At 42.8% G+C, this 24,678-nt stretch overlaps 1 protein-coding gene across 2 annotated transcripts in view; it reads left to right on the forward strand.

Moving 5' to 3' along the window:
* Window positions 1-1,347: 1,347 nt before the first annotated feature.
* The window catches only part of ADGRE1 (adhesion G protein-coupled receptor E1), a 49,043-nt gene continuing 25,712 nt past the window's right edge, over window positions 1,348-24,678 (forward strand). For both annotated transcript variants that reach the window (XM_015122649.3, XM_077979688.1), the window contains exons 1-8: window positions 1,348-1,478; window positions 4,394-4,456; window positions 11,888-12,031; window positions 12,830-12,982; window positions 16,875-17,015; window positions 17,101-17,247; window positions 19,197-19,285; window positions 20,926-21,009. In XM_015122649.3, coding sequence (XP_014978135.2) covers window positions 1,448-1,478; window positions 4,394-4,456; window positions 11,888-12,031; window positions 12,830-12,982; window positions 16,875-17,015; window positions 17,101-17,247; window positions 19,197-19,285; window positions 20,926-21,009 — 852 coding nt within the window. In that variant the 5' untranslated portion in view covers window positions 1,348-1,447. The remainder of the gene's footprint in view (window positions 1,479-4,393; window positions 4,457-11,887; window positions 12,032-12,829; window positions 12,983-16,874; window positions 17,016-17,100; window positions 17,248-19,196; window positions 19,286-20,925; window positions 21,010-24,678) is intronic.

Raw genomic sequence — 24,678 nt, forward strand, 5'->3', positions numbered from 1 at the left:
AAATGGAATCTCACTCTGTTGCCCAGGCTGGAGTGCAGTGGCACTGTCTCAGCTCACTGCAGCCTCCGCCTCCTGGATTCAAGCAATTCTCTGCCTCAGCCTCCGTAGTGGCTGGGATTACAAGCACTTAACACCACACCTGCTGGCTAATTTTTTGTATTTTTAGTAGAAACAGGATTTCACCATCTTGGCCAGGCTGGTCCTGAACTCCTGATCTTGCGATCCATCCTCCTAAGCCTGCCAAAGTGCTGGGATTACAGGTGTGAGCCATGGCGCCTGGCCGTGTCTGCATTTTTTATTTCCTTGGTGTGAGGCAATGAACCTTGGGTATTACCCCAGATGGATGATACTACTTCAATATCTGCCAGTCACTGCAATTTGTTATCAGTGGGATTATATCAACTGCAGCACATTCTATCTGCTTGGAGGCCAGGCCTGAAGTTTCAAGGGGTTGACACCCCCTAGGAGCAAGCCTCAAGTCAACCCATGACTGACAGTAGGTGGGATATAAATACTTCAGCTCCCTCACCCCTCGGTTGGAATAACTGAAGAGTATGTTCCATGCCACTTCCCTGGGGAGGTTAAGTTCCACTTTCTCACCATGTAACTTGTTTGAAGACACACCCGGTATTGGCTCTTTGCCTTTCCTGTTCCACTTTCTCCTCCAGCTGGCGTTTTCTGGGGTCACCTTCTTGATAAACTATTTTTGCTAGAATCCTTGTCTGAGGGTCTGCCCTTGTGAGACCCTAAGATGTTACCAGAGAGAGTTAGGAAGCTGGGAATGGGGTGGAAGTGTTGCTGTATAGTGGTTAGACAGAGTTGAGATCTGAAGGAAAATAAGATAGTTAAAGCTCTTGACTCTGGAGTCAGAGGGTCCTGGGTTCAAATCTCAGGTTTGAGAGATCTTGGACAAGTTATAGCTCCTCTGCAAGTCTGTTTCCATTTTGTTGGTGAATGGAGGGAGGAAGGGGAATTCCTACTTTACGAGGTTGACATGATAATGAAATTATACTTTGTTGTCAATGTGCCTAGCACAGTGCCTGGTACATGATGGTTGTGATGGCTGTTATACGGGAGACTGGGAAGAGATCCTAAAGGCTGAGATTTGCTTCACTGGAGGCAGGAAGTGGAAGCTCCTTTATTGGGTGCAATGAAAGAAGGTGTTGAGAGATGGGAGATAGATGTTGATGGGAAAGAAAAAGGGAGAGATGGTGGGAAGGAGAGAGAGAGAATGGTACGCATTAGGCAGATTAACTTCTCTTTATTGCAGAGAAAGGGGGGAAATTAGGATTTTCTAGGCTGTCTGCAACTCAGCAAAAAGGGCTGTGATGACCGGGCAGCATTGAGCAACTCTGACTCCGCCTTCCCCTCTTCCCACACCTTCTGGTTACCGAAAACCCAGGGTGTAGAAAAGCTTCTTCTCTTTGAATGACAGAACCACAGCATAATGCATGGCTTCAACCTGCTCCTTTTCTGGGGTAAGTGTGAGGTTGAATGGGGGGCTAGGGGAGGCCTGGGTTGGAAATAGGCTTCAGGGGAAATGGGAGGGCCATGGATGGTCCAGCCAAGAGATCGTAAGTCCAGGCTGGATACTGCAAACACCTTCATTCGGGGAACCTTTGACAAAATTCCATTGCCCAGGGAAGTCCATCTGTCAGATTAGATTTTTCTCAATAGTCATTCATTTGACCTGTGTTTCCTGAGCACTTCCTGTGTCTTAGGTGCTGTTCTAGGCACTAGAGGGCATAGCAGTGAGAAAAAAAGACTAAGTTCCTGCACTCTTGAGGCTGATATTCTAGTGGGTAGGAGCAGACGGGAAAGAAGGCACAAACAATCATAGTCCACTTAGCACTGCTGTAACTTCTTTAAACATAGAATGTATCCAATTGTCACAACATTTCTATGACATTGGGTTATTATTAGCCCTATTTTGCAGATGAGAAAACTGAGGCAAAGGAGATAAAATAATTTTCCCAAGGCCACTTAGTCAATAAGGGGTAGAGGCAGGATTTCAAGCCAGGCAGTCTGACTGCAGAGTCTGTAAGCTTTTCCATTACACTATGTTGCCCCAAATTATAAGTAAACATAGGAATTTCAGGTAGCGATAAGTGCTATGAAAGAAGTTGTTACAGAATGTGGTTGGGGGTTATGTTGAAGGGAGAAGTCTGGGGTTGAGGAGGGGCAATTCGAGCTGAGTCCTGAACAATGAGATAGACCCTTCCTGTGCTTTTATTTCTCTTTCTTCAGGTGTCAGTTTGTCTCAACCTTGTTTATCTTCCATGTTTCTGGTTTTTCTTCTATGTCTTGTGTATTTTGGTCATTGGATCACATTTAAGAATGGAGGATATCGGGGACGTATTCTAAGTAGCAAGTATGGGTTTCCTCTGCTGTTGTACAGTGGATCTGAATCCCCTATTTTAACAAGGAGGAAACTGAGGAACAAAGAGATTAAATAACTTCCTCAAGGCCACACAATCATTAATTGGTGAAGCCAGATTTTTAAACCCAAGCATTTTGACTCCAGACATTGTATGCCTAAACAGTATGCTGAATTGCCTCTAAAATAATTAATGAATGAGCAGAAGAATTTTTGTTAGTAATAATAGATAGAATTTGGGAGTTTGGATCTGTGGGACCTGTTGACCAGCAGGCTACATTAGAAGAAATAGGTGGCCTGTGGGCATCAAATGTAGGAATGTAGCGTTGTTATTTTGGGGTGTTGGCAATGGTATTAACTGTTAACACTCCTTATTCTGCCCTGAAGCTAATCAGCAAAGAGTTGTGATGATGATAGTGATGATAATGATGGTGATGATCATGATGGTGGTGGTGATAATAGTGATGATGAAGATGGTAATGATTATGGTGATGGTGATGATGATGATGAGGAGGATGATAATGGTGATGATAGGGATAATGAAGATGATGATGGTGATGATGGTGTGATAATGACCATGAAGATGGTGATGATGGTGATGATGGTGGTGATGATGGTGATAATGTTGATGGTGATGATGATAATGGTGATGATGGCAATTATAATGGTGATGATGATGATGGTGATGATGAAGATGATGATGGTGATGATGACAGTGATAATGATAGAGATAATGATGATGGTGCAGGAGACCTAAATGCTGCAGGGCTGCATTGCCTTTAAACATTAAAAAATGGGCTGGGTGCGGTGGCTCACGCTTGTAATCCCAGCAGTTTAGGAGGCTAAGGCAGGCGGATCATGAGGTCAGGAGATCGAGACCATCCTGTCCAACACAGTGAAACCCTGTCTCTACTAAAAATACAAAAATTAGCTGGGCGTGGTGGCATGTGCCTGTAATCCCAGCTACTCGGGAGGCTGAGGCAGGAGAATAGCTTGAACCAGGGAGTTGGAGGTTGCAGTGAGCCTAGATCCCACCCCTGCACTCCAGCCTGGCAACAGAGCGAGACTCCATCTCAAAAAAAAAAAAGAAAAAAAGAAAAGAAAGGAAAAGAAAAGAAAAGTGAACTGCCCTACCCTGTCACGAAATTTTAATACTATAGACACACTGTATATCTATATATGTATTTTCTGTATATACATATGTATCTTATACATAAAAGAGTGAGCTTAAAAAAATCTCTTCCTGAGAACCAAGTTTGAGTCCTTTGGGGGAGATATCACCCCTTTTGAGAATGCATGCTTTAATGTATGCTTTAGAAAATCAACTGGAACTTTTTTTTTTTTTTTTTTAGAGACAGGGTCACCTAGGCTGGAGAGTAGTGGCATGATCTTGGTTCATTGCAGTCTCAATCTCCTGGGCTCAAGCAATCCACCCACCTCAGCATCCTGAGTAGCTGGGACTACAAGGAGTCACTGCCACCCAGCTAATTAAAAAAGTTTTTTTTTTTTTTGTAGAGACGAAGTCTCACTGTGTTGCCCAGGCTGGTCTCAAACTGCTGGTCTCAAGTGATCCTCCCAACTTGGCCTCCTGAGTAGCTGGGGCTATAGGCATGTGCCACTATGCCCAGATAGTTTTTGTATTTTTTGTAGAGATGGAGTTTTGCCATATTGTCCAGGCTGGTCTTGAACTCCTGGTCTCAAGGAATTTACCCACCTTGGCCTCCCGAAGTGCTGGGATTACAGGTGTGCACCATAGTGCTTAGCCTGGAACTATTTAATCAAAAAGAAAAAGAAGATAAAGACAGACAAAATGAAAAGCAAAAACAAAGTGCAGAAAACCAGGAACGGTCATTGTTAAGCTTATGCAAAATAGTGTATGTTTGTTCCTTAACTAGGTTTGTCATCTAGCCTCTTCAAACCTGTTTCCGTGGGGCCAAGCCAGGAGTAATTTTGCAGATTGAGCCCAAAAGGTCTTCTTTTGGTGGTTCATGGTGATTTTCTTTTCTCTCTTCACAGGATGTTGTGTTATGCACAGCTGGGAAAGGCACACAGGACCCACACTGAAACCAACGACGAAGGGTAAGTTGGCCAGAGAGAATGCAGATACCGGAAGGGGTGGAGAATATTTTCTCCCCAGGAAATATCCCAGGAAGCTGAGCCTCATCCAGATGCTTGCTGGGAGCTAGTTAGTGGCAGAGCAAGGGTTAATATGCAGGTCTCCTGATTCTCACTTCAGGATCTTTCCTTTGTACTTAGAATAGCTGTGTGATCTCAGATAAGTCACCTAACCTCCCTGAACTTCAGTTTCCCAAGCTGTGAAATACAGATAACAATAGGGATGTTGTGAAACTTAACTTCAAAGAGGTAGCTTTGGAAACCACCTGAGATAGATAGATAGATAGATAGATATAGTGTGTGTATATATAATGTAGTATATATTTTTAAATATTAATATATATTTAAATATATAAAATATATCCACTACATATTAATATATATTAAATGCATACATTATATATTATTAGTATATAAGATATATTTTATTAATATATAAATATATTTTATATGTTTTATAAATATAATATATATGTTTTATATATTGTTTATATATAAAATATATTTTAAAAATAAAATAAAAGCAAGGAGAGGAGGAGGAGGAAGAGGAGGAGGAAAGGGAGTGAAAAGAAGAGGGCATCGAGAAGTTGTAAAAATGTGGAACCAACCCAAATGCCCATCAGTCAACAAGTGGATAAAGAAACTGTAGGCTGGGCACACTGGCTCACGCTATAATTTCAGCGCTTTGGGAGGCCAAGCCAGGCAGATCACTCGAGGCCAGGAGTTCAAGACCAGCCTGGCCAAGATGGTGAAACCCCCATCTCTACTAAAAACGCAAAAATTAACTGGGCATGATGGCACATGCCTGCAATCCCAGCTACTCAGGAGGCTGAAGCAGGAGAATTTTATATATAAAATATATATAATAATAATAATATATAATGTATTATATAATAATATAACAATATATGATATATAAAATATTATATATTATACAATAATAAATCATTTATATAATATATTATATAACTTTAATATATAATGTATTGTATTATTAAAATACATATTAATAGTATTCATATATTAATAATATATAGCATATTATATATTAATAATATATAATGTATAATATAATACATGATTAATATATAAAACATATTTTATATATTATTATTATTATTATTATTATTTTATTTTTTTTTTTTGAGACGGAGTCTCACGCTGTTGCCCAGGCTGGAGTGCAGTGGCGCGATCTCGGCTCACTGCAAGCTCCGCCTCCTGGGTTCACGCCATTCTCCTGCCTCAGCCTCCTGAGTAGCTGGGACTACAGGCGCCCGCCACCGCGCCCGGCTAATTTTTTGTATTTTTAGTAGAGACGGGGTTTCACTGTGGTCTCGATCTCCTGACCTTGTGATCCGCCCGCCTCGGCCTCCCAAAGTGCTGGGATTACAGGCTTGAGCCACCGTGCCCGGCCATATTTTATATATTATTAGTCGAGTGTGGTGGTGCGTGCCTGTAGTCCCAGCTACTTGGGAAGCTGAGGCGGGAGGATTGCTTTAGCCTGGGGGTTTGATGCTGCAGTCCTCGAACACCCAGGCTGGAGCACAGTGGTGCTACCATGGCTGACTTCTGCCTCGAACCCCCAGGCTCAAGCGATCCTCCCGCCTCAGCTTCCCGAGTAGCTGGGACTACAGGCACGCACCACCAAACTCGACTAATTTTCTTGATTTTTTAAAATAGTAGAGATGGGGTCTTGCTATGTTGCCTAGGCTAGTCTCAAACTTCTGGGCTCAAACAATCCTCTCACCTCAGCCTCCCAAATTGTTGGGATTACAGGCATGAGCCACTGTGTCCAGCTGGCTCCTGAAATATTTACAGGGACTTTTAAGATATCTTTTTCCCCATTCACGTCTTTGCTTTCTGAGAACTCAACCAACCAATTTGGTAATTAAAAAGTAAACATTACTGTTTTGCTCTCATTGTGTGTCTGGTGCTAAAGCATCTCCAGTTCTCCTAAATGAGATGAAATCTTTCTCAGAATGGGTTGGGAGTAGTCACATCCATAAACGTGGAAAAGAGAAAATTCCATTAAAACATTTCCAAAAAGATTATCTTTGATAAAACAGCCATCATTATTATTGATCCCAGAAAGCCCTTGGAGGGTGGGGAAGAGGCTGTATTAATCTTTATACCTCTGGAACTCAGCCAGGATCTGGAAGCATGTAGGCAAGTAACGTGGGTAAATAAAAAAAGGAATAGACCGGGCATGGTGGCTCATGCCTGTAAACCCAGCGCTGTGGGAGGCCTAAGCCTTGGATTGCTTGAATCTATTGTGTCATTCTTACGTCTTTGCATCCTCATAGTTTAGCTCCCATTTATGAGTGAGACCATATAAGGTTTGGTTTTCCATTCCTGAGTTATTTCACTTAGAATAATGGTCTTCAGTCTCATCCAGGTTGTTGCAAATGCCATTAATTCATTCTTTTTTATGGCTGAGTAGTGTTCTGTCATGCATGTATGTATGTGTGTGTGTGTGTGTGTGTGTGTGTGTATATATATATATATATATCACAGTTTCCTTTTTTTTTTTTTTTTTTGATGGAGTCTCACTTCGTCACCCAGGCTGAAGTGCAATGCCACGATTTCAGCTCACTGAAACCTCTGCTTCCTGGGTTCAAGTGATTCTCCTGCCTTGGCCTCCCAAGTAGTTGGGATTACAGGCATGTGCCACCACACCTGGCTAATTTTTGCATTTTTAGTAGAGATGGGGGTTTCACCATCTTGGCCAGGCTGGTCTCAACTCCTGACCTCAAGAGATCTGCCCGCCTCGGCCTCCCAAGGTGCTGGGATTACAGGTGTAAGCCACCATGTCCGGCCTACAGTTTCTTTATCCACTTGTTGATTGATGGGCATTTGGGTTGGTTCCACATTTTTGCAATTTCTCAATGTCCTCTTCTTTTTCCTCCCTTTCTTCCTCCTCTTCCTCCCCCTCCTCCTCTCCTTCCTTTCCCTCCTCCTTTTCCTCCTCCTCCTCTTTGTCTTTGGGGTCTTTAAAAATTAAATCATCCTTTGGAAGTTAGTAATGAAGACTGAATTTAAACAGAGGCAGGATTCTGACAAACCCACTTTTTTTGATGCTTTATTTAATCTGTATAGTAACAGAGAACACATCTAAAGTATGGTAAACAACACTACAAAAAAAAATGTGCTGGTTTAAAAAACCTTTCTTTACCCTGTTTTGTCTGTTTGTTTCTTTTTCCTCCCATGCTTGCATTTGATAAAAGAGCTATTATTTTCCTGCATTATGATAAACTTTAAATTTATCCTGGTATGGTTTGGCTGTGTCCCCACCTAAATCTCATCTTGAATTGTAGCTCCCAGAATCCCCATGTGTCAGGGAAGAGACCCAGTGGGAGCTAATTGAATCATGGGGGCAGGTTTTCCCATGCTGTTCTTGTGATAGCATCTCGTGAATAAGTCTCATGAGATCTGATGGTTTGATAAAGGGTAGTTCCCCTGAACACGCTCTTGCCTGCCGCCATGTAAGACATGCCTTTGCTCTTCCTTCACCTTCCACCATGATTGTGAGGCCTCCCCTGCCAAGCTGAACTGTCAATCAAGTAAACTCCTTTCCTTTATAAATTACCCAGTCTTGGATAGGTCTTTATTAGCAGCGTAAGAACAGATGGATACAATCCCAACTTACTTTTTTCTGAAAATTATTTATGTTCTATTTTTTTTAAAGACATGAGCTGTCCCTCGTAGATTTTTTTTTTTTTTTTTGAGATGGAGTCTCACTCTTGTTCCCCAGGCGGGAGTACAGTGGCACAATTTTGGCTCACTGCAACCTCCACCTCCTGGGTTCAAGCGATTCCCTTGCCTCAGCCTCCTGAGTAGCTGGGATTATAGGCACCTGCCACCACGCCTGGCTAATTTTTGTATTTTTAGTAGAGATGGGCTTTCACCATGTTGGTCAGGCTGGTCTTGAACTCCTGACCTTAGGTGATCTGCCCACCTCAACCTTCCAAAGTGCTGGGATTACAGGCATGAGCCACTGTGCCTGGTCCCTTTGTAGGATTTTTTAAAAAGGGCTTTATTGAGATGGTTAGGAAATTTTTTTCAAGGAAGTGATGTTCCAGTGGACTTAAAGGATGGATGAATTGATGTTACCCAGGCAAAAGGGCAGGGTGGGATACGGCGTGACTGATGGCCAGAACAGTGGGTGCAAAGGTCCTGAGGTTGGAAAGAAGTTGGAGGACCGAGCGAAGGTGAGTGTGACTGATGGCAGAGGGCAGGAGATGAGATGGGGAGGTGAACAGGTACGTAGTCCCGCCAGACTGGGTTGTTATTGTGGACTTGGGTGGGTTTCAGTTGTGAGGGAGAGGGCTAGAGGAAGAGGATGATGGAAAACTCACAGCATGAAGGGACCACAACTGATAAAATACCGGAAGTCTGCATAGAGAAATGTTGCCTCTGCAGATGAAAGAGGAAGCTGGAAATGAGAAGAGAGATACCATCTGAGGTCTCATGCAGGGAAGGGAAATAAACAAGGCACATTATAGGAGCAAAGAACTTAGATCTCAAAACTGAGTGTATAACATAAACAGGGCGAATAATGTCACAGTCATGATAATCCCTTCCTTCTATTTTTATGATACGTTTTAGTTTTTCCATACTACCAATTGATGTTGGCATTATCGTTGGTTCCTCTCTTTTCACCCCTCACGTCCAATCCATTGGCAAATTTTGTTAGTGTTGCTTTAAAAAGAAAATTCTGAATTGCATTCCCTCCATTACTCCCTTCCGGGTTGTATCCACAGACATTGTTCAACTGGACAAGTGCAGCCACCCCATCCTTGGTCAGTTTGTTTCTGATCTTCTATAGTTCATCTTCCAACCAGTTGCCAGAAGGCTTATGTTAAAACCTTATGCTGTGTCCCTACTCTGCTCTAAATCCTCCCATGACTCCCATCTTTCTTTGATACAAAGCCCAAGTCTACTATTCATAATAGTCAAGATGTGGAATCCACCTCAGTGTCCATCAACAGATGAATGGATGAACACAATGTGGTCTGCATACACAACGGATTGCTATTTGGCCATAAAAAGAATGACATTCCACAATTTGGAGCAACGTGGATGAAACTGGAGGTTGTTAAGTGAAATGAGCCAGGCACAGAAAGGCAAATATCACATGTCCTGACTCATATGTAGTTGCCCTATTGTGCCACTGAGCACTGGATCTTATTCCTTCCGTCTAACTGTGGTTTTTGTACCGACTGGTTAATCCCTCATTATCCCGCTTCCCCACTATCCTTCCCAGCCTCTGGTAATTATCATTCTACTCTCTACCTCCGTGAGATAATGATGATGATTATTTTTAGCTCCCACATAGGAATGAGAACATGCAATATTTATCTTTCTGTGCATGGCTTATTTCACTTAACATAATGTCCTCCAGTCTTCCAGTTCCATCTATGTTTCTGCAAATGATAGAATTTCATTATTTCTTTTCTTTTCTTTTCCCTTTCCTTTCCTTTTTCCTTTCCCTTTCCTTTCCCCTTTCCTTTCCTTTCCTTTCCTTTCCCCTTTCCTTTCCCTTTCCTTTCCCCTTTCCTTTCCTTTCCTTTCCTTTCCTTTCCTTTCCTTTCCTTTCCTTTCCTTTCCTTTCCTTTCCTTTCCTTTCCTTTCCTTTCCTTTCCTTTCCTTTCCTTTCCTTTCCTTTCCTTTCCTATTTTGATGGAGTTTTGCTCTTATTGCTCAGGCCGGAGTGCAATGGCGTGATCTTGGCTCACTGCAACCTCCACCTCCGTGGTTCAAGTGATACTCCTGCTTCAGCCTCCCGAGTAGCTGGGATTACAGGCATGCGCCACCACACCTGGCTAATTTTTTGTATTTTTAGTAGAGACGGGGCTTTTTCATGTTGGTCAGGCTGGTCTCGAACTCCCGACCGCAAGTGATCCACCCACCTCGGCCTCCCCATGTGCTGGGATTGCCTGTGTGAGCCACCGTGCCCGCCTGATTTCATTATTTCTTATGGCTGAATGATATTCCATTGAGTACGTATACCACATCTTCCTCACCCATTCATCCATTGATGGACACTTAGGTTGATTCCATCTCTCGCATGCCCACCACAAGAATGACAGCATCAAGTGAGCCTCTTTCCTAGCACCTAGGAGCCTGACCCCACCTGTGATCTTGTCCTTTTGAAGCTCAGAGTGTGGTGGTGAAGGTGGCCATGAAGGAGGGAATCACTGAAACAATCAAGCAGTCACAGTTTTGATGAATTCCATAAAAGAAGAGCTCAGGGAGCTATGGAGGAGTCAGGGAAGGCTTCTTGGAGGAAGTGACATTAAAGCAAGATCTGAGAAATGAGTGGAAACTGGCCTGGCAAAGCAGAGGCAGCAGGAAGAGCATGTGCAAAGGCCCTGTGGTAGGAAGGCTAGAAATGGAGCGCAAAGAGAAACTGACATGATGAGGCTGAATGATGTGGTTGGGTCTGGTCACTGGGGGCTTTGCAGTTCATGTTGAGTGATTTGAGTTTTATTTCTAAGGAGAACAAACAGCATTATAGGCAAGGGGTGGAGGTGGGAGGTCGAATGTGCATTCAGAGATGACCATGGTGTGGAGTAGAAGACTGTGGAGGACAATGGGGGTATGTAGAAATGTTGAATTTAGAGGAAGATCTGGATCAGGCAGATGGTGGGGTGATGGTGGGTAATTGTCAAATGTTATTTGGGAGCGGGGATCAACAGGGCTTGGAGGCTCATTAAATGTGGTGGTTAAACAGGCAAACTGAGGTACAGAGACGTGAAATCACTTGTCCCAAGACTGGACTGACTAGTATAGAGTGTTGATTGCTTTCATAGAAACAAAGTAACTACGAATGAAACAATGCAGATGTTTATTTTTATCCATCTCATAAATCTCCAACTTGAAGATGGAACAGGGTCGTGGAACAACCTTGCCTAGGAGGTCATCCCGTCTCCCAGGTGCCTTTTGCCTTGTTGCCTCTCCAACCTTAGATGTGAGCCTCATCCCCCATGGTTGGGAATGGATCACCCTACTCTGTCCATCTTCCAGCCCAGGTGAAAAATGAAAGGAAGTGTAGAGTATGCTCTTTCTTTTCAAGGTCATGATCAGACAGTGAACACATCACTTCTATTCATTCTCCTCAGCCAGATTTTCGCCAGGTGGCCACAGCTAGCTGCGTCTGGCCCACCCTACTCCAGCACTACTTCATCTTAACTTATATCTTAATTACATCTACAAAGACGCAGTTTCTAAATAAGATGAAATTCACAGGTACCAGAGTTTAGGACTTTAACGTATCTTCTGGGAGGAACACAGTCCAACCCATAACAGCCACCTCCACCCTTGTATGCTGGGCTCTCTTGCAGCCTCACTCTAATGCTCTAATCTTGTCTAAACTTTTCTTTATACACCACCTAGATAATAAATGTAGAGACAGTACCATGTGCCCATCTCATGCCACCTGCACCAGCACTGTGGACAGTTACTATTGTGCTTGCAAACAAGGATTCCGGTCCAGCAATGGACAAAATCACTTCAAGGATCCAGGAGTGGAATGCAAAGGTGAGTTCATATCCCCTCAAACCCTCCAGCATTTGGTAGTAAAATCAAGCAAAAGCGGGCTGGGTATTGAATGTCGGTACTCCCCCACCCCCCTTTTTAAAAATCTGGTTTAATAATCTATACCTTTTAAGTGGAGCATTAGGCCATTTCTGTTCAAGGTTAATATTGATATGTGACGGTTTTGTTCCTGTCACAGCATTACTAGCTAGTGTTGCTAGCAAATGTGACTTACTTATTTCCTTCCTTCTTTCCTTCCTTCCTTCCTTCTTTTCTTCCTTCCTCCCTCCCTCCCTCCCTCCCTTCTTTCCTTCCTTCCTTCCTCCCTCCCTCCCTCCCTCCCTCCCTCCCTCCCTCCCTCCCTCCCTCCCTTCCTTCCTTCCTTCCTTCCTTCCTTCCTTCCTTCCTTCCTTCCTTCCTTCCTTCCTTCCTTCCTTCCTTTCTTTCTTCTTCCCCACCCTTCCTCTCTCTGATCGTGTAAATAAATTCCTGGTCACTGTAAAATTTCATGGATGGTTGAGTTTCTTCACAATATGGTGGCTGGATTCCAAGGATAAGCATCCCAAGAGAACAGGTGGAAGGACATCATATTTTTTATGACCTAGTGTCACTTCCACCATAGTCACAAGCATGCTCAGATTCCAGATGAGGACATACATTTCATTGCTTGATGGAAAAAGTACCAAAGTCACATTGAATGATGTGCATATGGAATGGGAGATATTGTTTTAACATTTTTTTTTTCAAAATACAGTCTTCCATGTAGTATAAGCAAATTTGTAACTCTAACTCTCTGTCTAGATGTTGATGAATGTTCTGAAAGCCAGCCCTGCGGTCCTAATTCAGTCTGCAAAAACCTGTCGGGGAGGTACGAGTGCAGCTGTTTACATGGTTTCTCTTCTCCCACTGGAAATAACTGGAAACCAGGAAAGCCAGGCAATTTCTCCTGTACTGGTAATGCTCTCAGACTCCCAGGGATGGGTCTTGGGTGGGGGATGATTTCATGTATTTCTAAACTTAGGCACCCAATTTCTTATCTGCTCACCCTCTTCCACTGCTTCTCAGATATTAATGAGTGCCTCACCGGCAGGGTGTGCCCTGAGCATTCTGACTGTGTCAACTCCATGGGAAGCTACAATTGCAACTGTCAAGTTGGATTCATCTCTAGAAACTCCATCTGTTTATTATTTACCTACTTAATTAATTAAGGGTCATCTCACTGGAAGACCCTATGAGAAAGGCATTTTTCTCATGTAGGGATGAGAAAATTGGGGCTCAGAGAGGTAAAAACATATAGTTGCCTATATCTTTTTCTCTATCCCTTTACTTTGGGCCTGTGGGTGTCTTTACATGTTAGGTAGGTCTCTTGTAGGCAGCACATGGTTAGGTCTTTTTTTTTTTTTTGTATCTTGTTTAACAATCTATATCTTTTAAGTGGAGCATTAGGCCATTTCTGTTCAAGGTTAATATTGATATTTGAGGGTTTTGCTCCTATCACAGTGTTGCTAGCTAGTTGCTTTGTGATCTCAATTGTGTAAATGCTTTATAGGATCTGTGAACTATATGCAAATGTTAAGTGGAAAGCTGGGATTTGAACTCCTGTCGAGGACCTACTATAAGTCAGATAATGGTATCAGAATATGATGGGGTGCATTGTCTCCAGATTGATATTTCCCCCAGGGGGCATTGGCAAGATCTGGACATATTTTTGATTGTCACAACTGGTGATGGTGGGGAGAGGTGCTGTGTATGCTACAGGCATCTGATGGGAAGAGGTCAGAGATGCTGCTAAACATCCTGTAATGTACAGGAAGGCCCTCACAACCAAGAATAATCTGACCCTAACTGCCAATAGTGCTGAGGTGGAAAAACCTATTTTGGGCTGGGCGTAGTGGCTCACATCTGTGATACTAGCACTTTGGGAGGCCAAGGTGGATGGATCACTTGAACTTGGAGTTCAAAACTAGCCTGGCAAACATAGTGAAACCTTGTCTCTACTAAAAATACAAAAAATTAGCCAGGCATGGTGGCAGGCACCTGTAATCCCAGCTACTCAGGAGGGTGAGGCAGGAGAATTGCTTGAACCTGGGAGGCGGAGGTTGCAGTGAGCTGAGATCATGTCATTACACTGCAGCCTGGGCAACAGAGAAAGACTCTGTTTAAAAAACAACAACAACAAAACACACAAAACCTATTCTGGGGAGATTCTACAGTCCAAACTTCAGAACTTTCCCCTAAAAGCTATTTGAATTAACACTTGAAAGTTATCTTTAATCAGCCGGGTACGGTGGCTCCCACCTGTAATCTCAGCAGTTTGGGAGGCCAAGGTGGGCTGATCATGAGGTCAGGAGATTGACACCATCCTGGCTAACACAGTGAAACCCCATCTCTACTAAAAATACAAAAAAATTAGCTGGGCATGGTGGTACGTGCATGTAATCGCAGCTACTCAGGAGGCTGAGGCAGAAGAATGGCATGAACCAAGGAGGCAGAACTTGCAGTGAGCCGAGATCGTGCCACTGCACTCCAGCCTGGGCAATAGAGCGAGACTCCATCTCAAAAAGCAAAAGACAGTTGTCTTTAATCTTTTCTCTCCCTTCACATTAAAGCGGTCATCACACCTTGGGGAATCTACCTGCTAAATATGTTTTGAGACTGGGTGTGGTGGCTCACACCTGTAATACCAGCTCTTAGGGAGGCTGAGATGGGAGAATCGCTTAAGACCAAGAGTTTGAGACCAGCCTGGGCAACATAGTGAGACCCTGTTTCTCCAAAAATTTTAGAAAATTAGCCGGGTGTGGTGGCATGTGCCTGTAGTCCCAGCTACTCAAGAGGCTAAGGTGGGAGGATCACTTGAAACTGGGAGGTTGAGGCTGCAGTGCACTGTGCTTGCATCACTGCATTCCAGCCTGGGTGACAGAGCAAGACTTTGTCTCAAAAATAAATACATAAATAAATATGTGTTGAATTCCTTCACTCTTTTCCATCCTTGGTTCAGGCTTGATCATCACTGCAGCAGCCTCCTCTCTAGTCTCACCTTTTTCGGTCTTATTCCCTCCAATCCATCCTCTATACTGCAGCCAGAATTTCCTCACCAAGAGACAAGGACTCCATCTTCCTGTGTCTGGTGCATTGTTATTCTCCACATTCATTTACAGGGATGATGACTCCATTGAGAAAGGCAAGGAGTGATCAAGCCCTCATTATATCCCCCTGGCTTAGTTTAAGAGATGTTTGAAGTCATCTCTGCCTTTGCTACTCCATTTGTAGCAGTGAGCTATCACTGGGTAACAAATCATCCTAAAAATTACTGTCTAAAAACGACCACCACATATTTAGCTCTTGATTCCATGAGCGGACATTTTAAATGGTCTATTCTAGCCAGATCTTTTGGTCTCAACTGGTCTTGTTCTTGTGTCTGCAGTCAGCTGATCTTGGCTGGACTTTTGTCTTATTGCCTCTCCAAACTTAGGTATGAGCCTCATCCCCATGGTTGGGAATGGATCACCCTACTCTGTCCATCTTCCAGCCCAGGTGAAAAGGGAGAAGAAGTGTAGAGTATGCTGTTTCTTTTCAAGGTCATGACCAGATGGTGCACACATCACTTCTATTCATTCTCCTTAGCCAGATTTTCACCATGTAGCCACACCTAGCTGCAAGAGAAGCTGGGAATGCAGTCCTCAACTGGATTGTTATACTATTACAAGGAGGAGGGAACGGGTCTCACATGTCTGGGGCTCATCTGGGAGGATTCATTTCTTTTTTTGTTTTGTTTTGTTTTGTTTTGTTTTGAGGCGGAGTCTCGCTCTGTCGCCCAGGCTGGAGTGCAGTGGCGTGATCTCAGCTCACTGCAACCTCTGCCTCCCAGGTTCAAGCAATTCTCCTGCCTCAGCCTCTTGAGTAGCTGGGATTACAGGCATGTGCCACCGTGCCTGGCTAATTTTTGATTCGGGGCAGGTGAGCCCCAAAGTGGGGTTTACCTCACAAGGGTTCTTGGCTTTGCCCAGGAAAGAATTTAAGGGCAAGCCAGAGGTAGAAGAAAACAGCTTCATTGAAGAGGCAGTGTTACAGTTTTGTAAGTGTTGCAGCTCCTGCAGAGCAGGACTACCTCATAGCAGAGAGCAGCAGCTCAGGGCAGTTTTGCAGTCATTCTTATACCGACTTTTAATCATATGCAGATTAACAGGTGGTTTCTGCAAACATTTCTAGGGAAGGGGTAGTAACTTTTGGGTCATCGGGTCATTACCATAGAAAGGGGAAGTAACTCCCCAATGTTGCCATGTCAATGGTAAACTGACCTGGCACACTGGCGAGCATGCCTTATGGAAAGCTGCTTCCACTCTGTCCTTGTTTTAGCTAGTCCTCAATTTCCTCCAGTGTCCGAGTCCCTCCTCTGGAGTTGAGTCCTGTTTCCTACCTCATTACTAGCTTAACATAATAGAAAGTTATCACTCTCATAACAATTCAATATGGATATACCTGGCCAGTGGGCAGCTTTTCTCCACGTGGTGATAAAGGAATTCAATCTCTCTCTATCTTTTGGTTCTTGCATTCCTTAGAGCCTTGGAGTTCCTGGTTTTAGCCAGTTGAGGTGAAAGAGGGAGGAGAGAAGTTACACTCACTTCTTGACCACCTTGTCCCTGAAATGACATATATTGTGGCTCTCATATTCCACGAGTGAACAGTAGTCACATGACCTCACCTAGACGCAGAGGGTTCTGGGAAATGTAGTCCCTGGCTGGGGTGCCATTTTCTAGTGAAACATGACTCCGTATTTTGCAAAGGGAAGTATGATTTTGTTGGCTCACTGACCAACTTGACTCCACACCCATTCTATACCCCACAGACATTGATGAATGCACTGAAATGTGTCTCATCAATTCAACATGCACCAACACTCCTGGGAGCTACTTTTGCACCTGCCACCCTGGCTTTGCACCAAGCAATGGACAGTTGAATTTCACAGACCAAAAAGTGGAATGTAGAGGTGAGAAGAGGGTTTGATGGACAATCCAGAAAAGACATTTCTCTTTGTTCTTCTGGGTTTCTTGATATTCTCCAGTTCTTTGCAGATATTGATGAGTGCCGCCAAGATCCATCAACATGTGGTCCAAATTCTATCTGCACCAATGCTCTGGGCTCCTACAGCTGTGGCTGCATTGCAGGCTTTCGTCCCGATCCAGAAAGCTCCCAGAAAGACGGCAACTTCAGCTGCCAAAGTAATCGTCTCTTCGTATGTGTTGGCAATGGAATCTGTTTCTGGCTTTGACTGGAAAATTCTCATTCTACCCAACCTCAGCATCTTCCTCTTACTGTTGCCTCATCTGCATATTCTGTTTCTTTTCTTCTTCATCCATTTCCTCTTTCAATAAATGATTTTTGGAGTACCTATTAATTAATTAATTAGTTAGTTAAACAGGCCCCTGCAGTAGGCGCTGAAGATTTGGTCCTAAATATGATAGGCATGATTCTTGTCCTCTTGTAGCTTATAGTGTAGGGAAGGAGCCAGAAAACACACACACACAATTATTTAATTATAACTATGAATAAAACAACAAAGAAACATAGTGTGCTTTGAAGTGACTAATAGGATATTGATTATGCTTCAAGCAAACAGTTAAGCAGAAACCTGAAGGAGGAGAAGGACTTCTCTAGAGGAAGAATGGAGATCATGCTGTTCTGGGTTATAGCAGATGCAAAGGTCCTGAGGCTCACACCAAAGGAGGACAAGGGGAAGTGGCATTAGACATATCTGATGAAGTGGACAGAGGTCAGATTCTGCAGGTTCTTGGTGGCTTGTGAAGAATTTTGAAAGGGCTGGATGCAGTGACATGCCTATAAACAGCACTTTGGCAGGCAAAGGTGAGAGGATCACTTGAGGCCAGGAATTCAAGACCAGCCTGGGCAACATTGCAAGACTCTGTCTCTACAAAAAATAATGATAAAAAATTAGCCAGATATAGTAGCATGGGCTTGTAGTCCTAGCTACTCAGGAGACTGAGGTGGGAATATCACTTGAGCCTAGGAGATCGAGGCTGCAGTGAGCTATGCTCATGCCACAGCACTCAAGCCTGGGTGACAGAGTAAGACCCTGTCTTTTATTTATTATTATTTTTTTTGACGGAGTCTCACTCTGTCGCCCAGGCTGGAGTGCAGTGGTGCTATCTCAGCTCACTGCAAGCTCCATCTCCGGGTTCAAACGATTCTTCTGCCTCGGCCTGCTGAGTAGCTAGGATTACAGGTGCCCCCACCACGCACAGCTAATTTTTGTATTTTTAGTAGAGACGGGGTTTCACCATGTTGGCCAAGCTGTTCTTGAACTCCTGACCTCGTGATCCGCCCACCTCGGCCTCTCAAAGTGCTGGGATTACAGGTGTGAGCCACCATGCCCTGCCAACCTTTCTTTTAAAAAAGAATTTCAGAGTCCTTTCCCCCCCCAAGAATAATGGGGAACCATGAAAGATTTAAAACTGTTAAATTATGGATTATTTACATTAAAAATATGTGTACCTTATTGGAGGCAATGAAGTATAACAAGTAAATGAATATAGCTGATGTATTTCCCAATATAATAAAGATAGTATCACCAATGCCACTGAATCTCCTATGCGTTTCTTCTCCACTCTATCTCCTTGTATCCTCCTCAGAAAACCACTTGGAATTTTGTGTTTATTATTTCCCTACTTAAAAAAATATTTTCCCTGGTACGTACCCCTAAACAATATCTGCCTAGTATTGCTTGTTTTGGAGCTTTGTAAAAATGATATCATACTACATATGACTATAGATGTATGTCTTTTATATGTATGACTTCTCTAATTTGCTCTGTTTCGCTCATTATCATGCCTTTTAGAGTACAAGCTGTGCAGGGACATAATATGGAGTGAGAAGTCACACATATAAAAAACATACATCCATAGTCATATGCATGATTGCCTCTAAGAGGCATGATATTGAGTGAAATAGAGCAAAGTAGAAAATTGTGTGTCGTAGTAGACACATCCTTCATGTTGTAGTGTGTAGCTGTGGTTTGTTCATTTTCCCCGTTGTGTATTAGGGTAATAGATGGATTTTAAGCCAGGGAGGGGAGGACATGAAATCAGACGTGAATTTTCATCATATTTTGCTGAGGTTGAAATTTTTTTGGTTACTGTTGTTTTCTTCCTAGGGGTTCCCTTCAAATGTAAGGAAGATGTGATACCCGATAATGAGCAGGTCCAGCAATGCCAAGACAGAACCACAGTGAAACCTGAATATGCAAGTATTTCTTAAGGTTCCTAGTTTCTGAGGTTTTCTTAGAAGCCATTCAGGTAGAATGTTGTTTTTGCAGTTCTAACAAAGGCAAAAGTAATAGTGGCCAAAACCAGACAGCAGTTTATTTTTCTCCTCTGTAACTGGCTGAGTGTAAGCTGTGCAGAGTTCGTACGATGGCTCCGTTATGCTCTGCCAGCATCAACACAACAAGCCGCTCACTTTGTGGTCCAAGATGGCTGCTCCAGCTCCTGCCCTCACATCTGCATTCCAGCCTGTGGGAAGGGGAAAAGAGGAAGTGAAAAGCACGATCCTTCTCTTTAAGCATATGACCCAGCACCACTTCTGCTTGCACCTGATTGGGTAGAAATTAGTCACGTGGTCACATCTAGCTGCAAGGGAAGCTGGGAAGAGAGGATATTTGCCCATCGAAAACTTGAGGATTCTCTTAATAAAAGAATGGGAGAATATATTGGAGTCTTCCTGTCGGTGAAGGTGTTGATGCTGCAACTGAGGGATGTTGGTGTGGGGCTGTTACACAGCCAGCCAGGCCAAAAGGAATTTGGACATCCTGATTGTCTAATGAAGTCATTGCAATGAGTAAAGACTCCGTGGCCTCTTTAGACATTGATGTCACTATTCTAAATATGAGCTTGTAAATTAGCTTTGGACCACTGTTTTTCTTTTTAAATTGTGGTGAGGTACACATAACATAAAATTCACCACTTTAACTATTTTGAAGTGTGCAATTCAGTGGCACTTAGACCATTCACAATGTTATGCAATCATCACCTCAATCTAGTTCTAGACTTGTTTTTTTTTTTTTTTTTTTTTGAGATGGAGTCTTGCTCTGTTGCCCAGGCTGGAGTGCAGTGGGGTGATCTTGGCTCACTGCAACCTCCACCTCCCGGGTTCAAACAATTCTTCCTGCCTCAGCCTCCTGAATAGCTGGGACTACAGGCACCCACCACCATGCCTGGCTAATTTTTGTGTTTTTAGTAGAGATGGGGTTTCACCATGTCGGCCAGGGCTGGTCTCAAACTCCTGACCTCAGGTGATCTGCCCACCTCAGCCTCCCAAAGTGCTGGGATTACAGGTGTGAGCCACCATGCTCAGCCAAGTTCTGGAATATTTTTATCATTAAGCAGTCACTCCCCATTTTCCCCTCCCACTAGCCCATGGCAAACACTAATCAGCTTTCTGTCTCCGTGGATTTGTCTATTCTTGACATTTTATAGAAATGGAATCATGCAATATTTTCTCCTTTGTGTCTGGCTTCTTTCACTTAGCATGATATTTTCAAGGTTTATTCATGCTGTAGTACATATCAGAGAACTCCATTCCTTTTTATGGCTGAATAATATTCCATATGGACCACTGTTAGTTCATACATTTTCTCTTCTTTTAATATCACTAAGTAGTTTCGCTATTTGTTTATGTTTGTTTTTTTTATTCATGGGAGGAAAAGGTGATATGATTCTAATTCTGATCACACAATGAGTTTTTATTTCCCTGAGAATTCTACAGACTCAGGAATTCAGGGTTACCTCATATGATGGGCTTTATGGGCTAATTTATAGATTACATGCTTGGTGGATTAATCAATTCATGCTCATAAATGCTCTTTTTTTTTTTCTGGGTCACAGGTCTCCTTTTGTGCACAAATGAATAACATCTTCAGTGTTCTGGACAATGTGTGTGAAAATAAAACAACTGTAGTTTCTCTGAAGGTAACAATTGGGTCTTTTAAATTGCGTTTTGAGTTTCAAACATCCTGGGCACACTTTGGGTGTCTTTATGGCCGGGTGTGGTGGCTCACACCCATAATCCCAGCACTTTGGGAGGTTGAGGCATGTGAATCACTTGAGGTCAGGAGTTCGAGACCAGCCTAGCCAACATGATGAAACCCTGTCTCTACTACAAATACAAAAATTAGCCGGGCATGGTGGCGGGTGCCCATAGTACCAGCTACTCAGGAGGCCGAAGCAGGAGAATTGCTTGAACCCGGGAGGCGGAGGTTGTGGTGAGCCGAGATAGCACAACTGCACTCCAGCCTTGGCAACAGAGTGAGACTCCGTCAAAAAAAATAAATAAAGGAAAGAAAGATCTCTTTAAAATTAATGGATTGTGAATTAATATTTGATTTTTTATAGCTGTAAGATTTGAAAAATTAGCATATAGTAAAATTACCTTTTTACTTGTATAGTTCGATGAGTTTTCTAACCTGAATAGATTTGTGGAACTACCACTATAATTAAGATGCAGAACAGTTTAATTATCTCTAAACATTCCCTTGGGCTTCTCCTTTATAGTCAGATACTCCCTCCACCACTAACCTCTACAAATCCCTGATCTAGTCTCTGTCACTAGAGTTTTGTCTTTTAAAGATTGTTATATAAATGAAACCACATAGTATGTGGTCTTTTGAGACTGGCTTCTTTGACTCAGCATAATGCATTTGAGATGCCTGGATAGTGTGTGTATAAACAGTGCCATTTCCTCCTCCTCCTCTTTCTTCCTCCTTTCTTTTCCTTCCTCTTTACTGTGAATGAGATTCAGCACATTCTCATTGCTGTATAACCATCCCCACTATCCATCTCGAGAACTTTCTCATCTTTCCCAAAAAACGCTGTCCCTGGCAGGGCACAGTGGCTCAGCCTGTAATCCCAGCACTTTGGGAGGCCGAGGCAGGCAGATCATGAGGTCAGGAAGAGGTCAGGAGATCGAGACCATCCTGGCCAACATGGTGAAACACCGTTTCTACTAAAATACAAAAAATTATCTGGGCATGGTGGCACGTGCCTGTTGTCCCAGCTACTCGGGAAGCTGAGGCAGGGGAATCACTTGAACCTGGGAGGCGGAGGTTGCAGTGAGCTGAGATGGAGCCACTGCACTCCAGCCTGGGCAACAGAGTAAGACTTCATCTCAAAACAAAAAAAAACCAAAAACAACAAAAACAAAAAAAAACACAAAATATCCCACTCTGTCTCCCTGAAACACTCACTTCGCATCCCAATCCCCAGCTCCTGGCACCCACCATCCTACTTTCTGTCTTTGTGAATCTGGTGACTCTAGAAACCTCCTAGGAGTGAGATCACACAGGATTTGTCCTTTTGTGTCTGACTTCTCTCACTGAGTGTGATGTCCTCGAGGTTCATCCACGTTGTAGCATGGATCAGTGCTTCATTCCTTTTTCATTACCGAGTAATATTCCATTTTATCAATAGAGCTGCTATAAACAAACATCCAGATATAGTTTGTGTGTGTGTGTGTGTGTGTGTGTGTGTGTGTATAAGCATAAATTTTAATTTCTCCAGCATAAATACCTAGGAGTTGTTAGGTTATTACAGTTGTTGATATTAAGTTTTTCTTTCTTTCTTTCTTTTTGAGGTGGAGTTTCACTCTTGTTGCCCAGGCTGGAGTGCAATGGTGCAATCTCGGCTCACCAAAACCTCCACCTCCCAGGTTCAAGTGATTCTCCTCTCTCAGCCTATAGGCATGCACCACCACATCCAGCTAATTTTCTATTTTTAGTAGAGAGGGGGTTTCTCCATGTTGGTCAGGTTGGCTTCAAACTCCCGACCCCAGGTGATCCACCCACCTCAGCCTCCCAAAATGCTAGGATTACAGGTGTGAGCCACCACTTCTGGCCAAAACCTAGTTTTTCTCCAGCTTTAAGTTGAACTCATTGACATTGTCATTTTCTTTATAAATCTGGTTATTTCTGTATGAAAATAAGAATAACTTTTTACTTGTAACTTTATTAATTTTAAATTAATACATTTATTCATAAAGTACACATTCATTCCTAGGGTTTTCAGATTAAATTTTAATAAATGGTTAACCCAATTTACAAACAGTTTAATTTCCTCAAATGTTTTATACTATGTTTATAAATATTCCAAATCCCCCCTCCCCGCTCCACGCAAATTTCAAGTACCTAGTGAAGAGGATTTACAAATCTAACACGCAAAGTCACCTGGGTCCTCAGCGACTCATAAATCCAATTGATCGAATCTGTAAATGTAGTAATTCAGATTCTTTTAGACATTAAATATGGTTTATAGACAGCCATGTTATCTTAAATTGTTCATATAAAATAACAAGTCTAATTGCTTTTTGCAATAAAAATCATGTGGTTAATTGGTTAGCTTCTCTAACGTGTCAGACTGTTCCAACTCTTTTTTTTGAGGGGGGAAAGAGTTTCTCTCTGTTGCCCAGGCTGGAGTGCAGTGGCGCCATCTTGGCTCACTGCAAGCTCCGCCCCCTGGATTCACGCCATTCTTCTGCCTCAGCCTCCCAAGTAGCTCAGCCTACAGGCACCCACCACCACACCCGGCTAATATTTTGTATTTTTAGTAAAGAAGGGGTTTCGTCATGTTGGCCAGGCTGGTCTCAAACTCCTGACCTCACGTGATCCACCCACCTCGGCCTCCCAAAGTGCTGGGATTACAGGCATGAGCCACCACACCCAGCCCCAACTATTTAAATGACAGATGTTTGTAGATTATGCTAAAGATGTCAAAAACTTCTAAATTTAACACAAATCCTACTAAGGAGTTTTAGTTGGCCTAAAATTTTCTAACTTTCCTGAGGATATAACATAACTTTCCTAGCTAGGAAGAATAGACATGACAAATCAGAGGGGCAGGATTTGAAGAGATTTCGTCAGCTGTAGAATTGAGTAATATGTTTCCTGGAGATGGTGCTAGTTGAGATATTTCTGCTATGTCAATGGGGAGGGGAATCCCACACCCATACCTTTCGGGGAATACAGAACTCAGGGCATCCTGTTTCTCTTGGACACATATCTCGCAGCTGTCCTGCTTACCCCGTGTTTATCGAAATCCTTTTTTTCCTTTTATCATCTAATTTGGATAGATAGAAATTTGTGTTGCTGCTCAAATTTCAGTTTAATTTCCTCTACCATCCGACTGGATTTAATTCATTTAATACATTTTCTTGCATTTATTAGGTTCTGAATTCCTTTTAGTTTTGGGGTTTTTTTTTGCTTGGGTCAGAGTCATATGTGATAATCCATTTATTGATGATCATCAATAATAAGGGTAATCACATGAATATTACTATTACTATTGTTGTTATTGTTTTTCTTACCTTAATCCTCTTCCTCAGACATATCCAGTGTTAAGAGGTAGAAAAGTATCTTCCCCTTTTTACCTTGTGAGCAGGTACACACATACACACATATACATACATACACATACAAATAAACACACACATATACTCACATGCACACACACATACATGTACACTGGATACATACACACAAATACACACATACACATATACACACATATACATCTCCCCCACATGCACACACATGCACACACATAAGTACATGCATACACACATATGTATATGCACATACATATAACACA

Source organism: Macaca mulatta, chromosome 19, assembly GCF_049350105.2.
Source record: "Macaca mulatta isolate MMU2019108-1 chromosome 19, T2T-MMU8v2.0, whole genome shotgun sequence".
NCBI classification, from domain to species: Eukaryota; Metazoa; Chordata; class Mammalia; order Primates; family Cercopithecidae; genus Macaca; species Macaca mulatta.